The sequence below is a fragment of the Equus asinus genome, chromosome 23, assembly GCF_041296235.1.
Source record: "Equus asinus isolate D_3611 breed Donkey chromosome 23, EquAss-T2T_v2, whole genome shotgun sequence".
NCBI classification, from domain to species: domain Eukaryota; kingdom Metazoa; phylum Chordata; class Mammalia; order Perissodactyla; family Equidae; genus Equus; species Equus asinus.
The window spans coordinates 52,975,159-52,982,280 of NC_091812.1; the positions used below are offsets into that span (position 1 = coordinate 52,975,159).

The 7,122-nt window shown below is 41.5% G+C and overlaps 1 protein-coding gene across 1 annotated transcript; it reads left to right on the forward strand.

Moving 5' to 3' along the window:
• Positions 1-5,760: 5,760 nt before the first annotated feature.
• Positions 5,761-6,870, forward strand: LOC106824702 (interferon omega-2-like). Its single transcript, XM_070495650.1, has one exon. The coding sequence runs from the start codon at positions 6,151-6,153 to the stop codon at positions 6,868-6,870; it is 720 nt and encodes a 239-aa protein (XP_070351751.1). The 5' UTR covers positions 5,761-6,150.
• The last annotated feature ends 252 nt before the right edge of the window (positions 6,871-7,122 follow it).

A 7,122-nucleotide genomic window follows, 5' to 3' on the forward strand; every position in this document is an offset into this window, starting at 1 on the left:
TTAGTGCTTACCAGAGGGGAAGAGTTTTGGAGGGTGGGCGTAAGGGGTAAAGGAGCACATTTATATGGTGACTAACAAATAATAATGTACAACTGAAATTTCACAATGTTATAAGCCTTTATGACCTCAATAAAATTTTTTTAAAAAATCTTCTTTTATAACTTCCCTTGAATAATAAACTATTTACATTATGTCTTTTGATCCAGTTTATATTATTCTCTTGAATCAACTACATATACTGTGTTGGTATTATTCTTTATATTTTTCTTATTCCTTTCATTATTCTCTTCATGAATATTGCTGGAGCTCCTCCAATGGTAGCCGATGGGCTAGATGCCAAGGGATCATGGTTTGATAAGGTATTTTCTTGCCCCACAGGTATCTTACAGACTCCTGGGGAGCTATTCTAAAGAGAAAATGGGACATATCTTCTAGGGTTTCGATGGCTGCTAGCAGCGAGAATATAACCATGCTATGTCTGTAGAGAGAGCACATTAGATGGCACAAAGAGTGGACCTGATGTTGTGGGAATCACCATGCAGCACCAGGTGAAAGCAACTAAGGGTTTCCAGCGTCGAGAGCAACAGTGTGAACGTGGCCACGCCTCCAGCCTCCCTGTCAGCTGATTCCCGCTCTCAAGTGGTCAAGGCCCCGTGAAGTGCAGACCAGCACAGAAACACAGTAAATACAGGGAGCCTGCCCACATTTGCCTACACCCAAAGAATCCAGAAGCTCATCTATGCCTCTGTTTAGGCGGTTCCACGTTCTGACTCCACCAGGCACAGGACTCTCATTTGCTCAAAAAACCACAGTGCACATGGATCTGAAAAGTCAGCAGTAGCTTGAGAACTTGGAAGGAGAACAGAGATGTGTAAAGCGTCAACTGGAAAAGAGGTAAGTTCTCAGGAGGTGGAACAATACAATGGGTAGCACTGAGTCAAAAGTTTCTTCAGATCTTTCTCATCAGAAGATGAGAAGATTGAAGTGGTTGCTTAGAGCACAGAGTTCTCCCACAGAGACGTGGCCAATAGCCGTGTCCCCAGCATGGATGACACTGATAGCACAGCAGCCTGCAGAGTATTGGAAGGGACAAGGGTTACTCCACTGCCAGCTGCAGACTTCTGTTCCCTCCCTAGAACCCAGCAGGTCATCACAGCGGAGGGAAAATTACTCCTGGGGCCAGTGCAATTAAAGAAATCTCTTAAATTCAGGTCAGGAGGCAGCCTTCTTTAAAACCAAACAATATTTGAATGAAAGGGTCACAGGCAGGGATTTGAGGATATTCAGCAGCAACTAGGGCAGAGCCTCCATAGCAGAACAGTTATTAATGTGAATATTGAAAGACCAAAATTTCTCATGGCAGCAAAGACCTTTGTGGAAATTCATTTATTTAACTAATTGAAAAGAGGACGTTGATGAATTATTTCTCATTTTCTTTGCAGATGGTGCATACTGCACAGAGTAAGTACATTTAAAGTTAGAGCTTGGAACCCTTCCTGAGGATTAGGGTTCAAAAAGCAAAGAACATGAAACGTATATAAATAAATTAGAACCATTAACCATTAACGTGAACACCTAAACGGCTATTATACTGCAGCCTGGGACAATTACTCATGAAGCTGGTGGATGCTACAGTCTGTAAAAACCAAACAGGGAAACAGACAAACAACAAAAAATATCTAATTTCTTGTCGCATAAAAGGAAACTCCGTGAAGTACGTTGAGATGGTCATCAAGCGCTTGGCTTTCTGTGGATTCCACGGGAAGTAAGCTAACCTTATACTGCGCAAGGGCACCAGTTCTAGACAACCATCCAGGTCCTTGGACAGTGAGGCAACAGCCCTTGCACGAGAGCCCTAGCCACACTCATACTGTGAGTGTGGAGTCTGGGACCAGAAGGAAAAAGCTCCACGTGTTTCTGTTTGCATGGGTCATACACGTTGGGCGTGTGGAGATATAGGCCCTCCCTGAGCTCAGAGTTTTTATCCTAGACTTTGGTAAATGTTTGCAAAAACAAAATGACATCTTGCTAAAGCTTACCCCTAAGAAAAATAAATGACACAGAGGGAAACGTGGGAAAATCATCTATTTTAATGTATTATTTAATAGTAGTAAAACAACTCATCCATGGCTCTTTATTATGCACAAAAATTAATCAGGTCAGGGCTAGGGAGAAAATTAATGTTAATGTTTTTAGTTTCTTTTAAAAACCACTACCCTTTACCAGCTTTTAACTCTTTTAGAATCAATAATAGGTATACTGTCGTAATTTACATAGAGAAGTTCAGCACTTAATTAAATGTAAAAATTATTTTCATTTTCCAATAGATGTGTTTCTCAAAGTGTTGTCTGGGGACTCCTGGGACACTTTCTGTGAGTCCACAAGGTCAAACTGTTTTTATTTATATTTATTAAAGTACTAAGATGTTATTTGTCTTTTTCCCTCTCAATCTCTCATGTGTCTGGTGAACTTCTCCAGCTGTCAAGTGATGTATGATGATTTCGTCTAAGAGTTCATAGAATGTGTGCCTATATAATCTCATGTATTAAAAGTTTCTCAGTTTACATTTATTATATGAGAAATAGTGATAGATATTATTCACCTTACAAAAACTTGTCAGGTTCTCAACAATTGTTCAGAGTGTAAAGAGGTCCCAAACCAAAAAGTTTAAGAAATGCTGTCCTTTACAAAGTCCATTGCCCTTTCCTCACACTCCATTATGTTGCATGTGTTGTTGCTTTTTGAATATATCAGAGGTGTTATTTGCATTAGAGTAGAATTTCTAGTCTGTTTTTTCTTGATGAATCTTTCCTTGGTCTTTTAAATTCCATGATTCCCATCTGGCCCTCTCCTATTTGCAGGGACCTTACTTGGGGACCTCATCGCTGACTGATTGAATTTTGTAGACCTAAAGTTATTTAACCAACCTTTATTTCCAATACAAACAATACTTTCATTATTTCATCAATAAATGGTGATTTTAATGGTATGTTTATTTCAGCCTGAAGGTTTATTTTATGATTTTTTAAATAGGATGAGGCTAGAAAAATAAACACACCTATACTAAGCAGTGTGGCTGAGTCTGGAGCTCAAGAAAGACGCTCCTTGCTAAGTAGCCCCTTAAAAGCATTCACTGCTTCTGTCTGGGAAGGCATTGTATTCCTCCATCTTGGTCACACATAAACCTCCTCAACACTCACATTGCAACCATTGGTTGCAAAGACAGAGAGGAGAAGAGATTCTTCACTGAGCTTTCCCAGTAGACAACAGGAAGTGCAGTCTGGGCTGGAGGTGAGAAACAGAGTTGTCCTTGGCAATGAGAAGAGCAGGCTGGCCTGAAGAGGTCTCCCATGGAATCAGTGAGGTGCTGAAGAAGGAAAGTCAGAGCCCATATGGCTGGAAACTGTCAGGGGTTTTTTGTTTATTCTTAAACTCACAAGAAAACTCAAGAGTTAAAAAGAAATAGTCTTCCAGGAGGCTATGGTTAATGGGTTAATAAAGTTATTTTACTATATTTCATTGAAGAAGTCACTCATAAAATCTTAGACTTTTTTTCCAACTGGAAGAAAAATCTACTCCCTTCTATTTAATAGGCATTTTGTCTATTTTTCCTTAGAACTTAAAGTCAGTTCAGTGGACTCATACCACACTCTGTCTTGCTGTACAAAACAATAAACAACCCTTTGGCATCTGAAGTGGAACTCAGGATCCTTTGTCATCTCGCTCTCCTCGCTCTATGATTTCATGCCGTGATCTCTCATTGATTCATAAATCCTGTCAACGTTTCTATCCTTCACTTCCTTTCATGGCTCTTCTGGACAAGCCATTATATCAACTCTCCCTAAGGTTTGCCCTTGGATCTTTGGTACGTTTGGAAGAGTTCATCCCTCCAGAGTTGTATTTCTCTCCAGTTGTATAAGTGAGTGGAATCCAAATAGGGTTACTGCGAGGAGTTAGTTAATGTTTTAAAGAACTAAGAAGAGTGGCTAGCCCATAATAAGGATGCAATAAAATTCAGTTAGGATTTTTTAATATCATGATTACTATTATCCAGATTAAGATCAGAATCTTTTGAAATCATCTATTTATTTCAATTCAAGATTTCTCGAGGCAATCTTTTCATTGCCTGAGAGAATTTGTTAACTAGGTAGAGAGCTCAGGCAAGGGCTTGTACCCACTATTCTGACAGAGAGGGCAGTGTCCTAGCTACTCGGAGCCTGGTTGCCAGTATCTGTGAGCTGGTTGGTGTGACTCCTCCCTTCTCTCCTCAGAGCTGATCACATGTGGATTAAATGAAAGAAACATCAGATGGCTGGTCTTGCAAAGCTGAAGGCAGGCCATTGACCCAGGAGTTGGTCTGAGCTTCTGGCAGAAGCAGCCATTGTCCTGGTTTGTGTTATTCATCATTGGCCTTCATTCTTCCCCTCTGCCACACTCTGGTCCCCAATTTGGTTACACTGAATTTTGTTAACTTAGAATATGTCATTTTGTCAGCAGAAAATCACTTCCCTTTTTTCACTTTCACCACATTCAGAGTTATGTTTGTTTTATTTTGCCCTCAAAACAACTGTCAAATTTTACTTTCTAGGAAAGTCGAAATGAGGAACAAAAAGTCTGAAGTCCTGAAAATGATACACATTGCAGCCTCTTTGCCTTTCTTTTACTTCCTTTATTGTTCTCACCTCATCATGAATTAGAATGTAATGCAGGAGCAGCATGACAGATCTTGCCCACTGAGCCACTAAAGGAAAAGAAATTACAAAATTTTTAAATGAAAAATCATGAATAAGTAAAGCAAGAGACTATTTCTCTCTGACATAGCAGCCTGCCCTCACTGCCCTGCATTCTCAGAGGGAGATGGAGACAGAGACAGAGGAATGAAGAAGCCCAATGGAATCCACTCACTGATAAACAACCAAAGGTCATTAGTTTCTGTAACATAAGCTTCTAATGAGACACATCATCATCACTGAATCCCCTGTGCCCAGCTCAGAAACCTCAAGCACAACAAGTGTTCAATAGTTTAAGTAAAAGAGTTGAATAGTAAAATCTGTTCTTGGCAACATAAAAATTATGTGCCTACTGAAGGTGAAATGATTGCCGTTGGGTAATTCCTCCACCTCCTTAGACGAAAGAAATGTTTGCTCTCAGCACCTGAGGGCTGTTGACATTTTTGATACCTGGGGACTGAGTCAGGAGAGCAGGAGGTCACCACTGAGGACTGAGGTCCTTCACGCAAACACTTTAGGAGCAAGGGTGACGGTCCTGAAGGATAAATTATTTTGCCAACACGGAAATAAACCCCTCCACAGAAAATAAATCCTCAGGATTGAAGTCCTCAGGCTGTGGTGAGCCTGCCCTCAGTTCTTGAGTCCAGGAGAGTTCAGGATGAGGCCTCTGTCACTGGGGAGGAGCTGTGATGTGTACTAGACGTGATATGTACCTTGTGAGTGAGGTGGTGCTGGGAAAATAAATTACCTTGGATTTGAATCTCCATACCCATCTGTTCCTGAAAAGAACCAGGATTCCTACTGGGGGTGTTGGCACAGCCTGAGGGGCACTATAGGCCTCCAGGAATAAAATGGTAGAAAGAAAGGAGAATGTCTCTGCTAGTCATAACCTTGTGGGCCCAATGAAACATAACCACATGGACCTGCATGAATGAGTTCTAGAAGGAAGAGAAACATCAGAGAAGCTCATTCACTCATAATCATCGGCCTCTGCTGTGAATCAAACATTAAATGAAACCCAGTGCTTGGTTCTAAGGAACTTAATTGCCAACAGTGGTCTGGTAAATCCCTTAACTAATACAGAGACCCTTAGGGCTGAGGGAGCCTGCCCTCCTATGTAAAGTGAGGAGGACAAAATGGAGCCTAACATCAAGGCTAAAAATGTGCCCTAGACAGAGAAGAACAATATTTGAAAAAAGAGTGTGTGTGTCGAGTATTTACATACTCACATCACTTCTGACTTTAGGACAAAGACCTTTCTCATTTGATTGATCAGTATCCATTCAGATTGGCACATCTGAAGTTTACTGGGAACAGTAAACTTCTATTGCAAAACTAATAGTTTGGATTGATGACGTCTTCTTAGACCATATAGAGAATACATAAATGAAAAGAAAAAAGGAAGTAAAACTGGAGAGAAATGTTTAGAAGACGAAAATTATTGTGTTCCCTATTTAATGGCCGTGCTTGGAAAGAATGTCATCAGAGAACCTCGGGTCCAAGGTTCAGAAACACCCAGCTCAGCCAGGCCAGCAGCACCCTCATTTTCCCCATGGCCCTCCTGCTCTCTCTATTGATGGCCCTGGTGGTGATCAGCTATGGTCCTGGTGGAGCTCTGGGCTGTGACCTGCCTCACAACCACATCCTGGTTAGCAGGAAGAACTTCGTGCTTCTGGGCCAAATGAGGAGAATCTCCTCCGCAATCTGTCTGAAGGACAGAAAAGACTTCAGGTTCCCCCAGGACATGGTGGATGGCAGCCAGTTCCAGAAGGCCCAGGCCATGCCTGTCCTCCACGAGATGCTCCAGCAGACCTTCAACCTCTTCCACACAGAGCACTCCTCTGCTGCCTGGAACACGACCCTCCTGGACGAACTCTGCACTGGACTCCTTCGGCAGCTGGAAGACCTGGACACCTGTTTGGAGCAGGAGATGGGAGAGGAAGAATCTGCCCTGGGAACTGTGGACCCTACACTGGCCGTGAAGAGGTACTTCCAGGGGATCCATCTCTACCTGAATGAGAAGAAATACAGTGACTGTGCCTGGGAGATTGTCAGAGTGGAAATCATGAGATCCTTCTCTTCATCAGCAAACCTGCAGGGAAGATTAGGAATGAAGGATGGCGACCAGGGGTCACCTTGAAATGATTCTCCTTGACTGATGTGCCACATCACCCTTGCACATATCTTTGGTCATTTTGAAAGCCTCTTATTTCTGCTTTAGTCACAGAATGTTTTAAATTTAATTCAGCAAATAGTCTGTCAGTAATGTTAAGCAAGAATATGTTAAAATTATTCAGGTCCTAGGGCATCAGTGCCTAAGAGATGACTGCCCTGATGTTTTTATTTATTATTTGTTTATTTATTTATGTTTATATCTTACCATATTTATATT

Coding starts and splice junctions, on each gene's coding strand:
- LOC106824702 (XM_070495650.1), top strand. CDS start 6,151: ATGTTTAGAAGACGAAAATTATTGTGTTCCCTATTTAATGGCCGTGCT.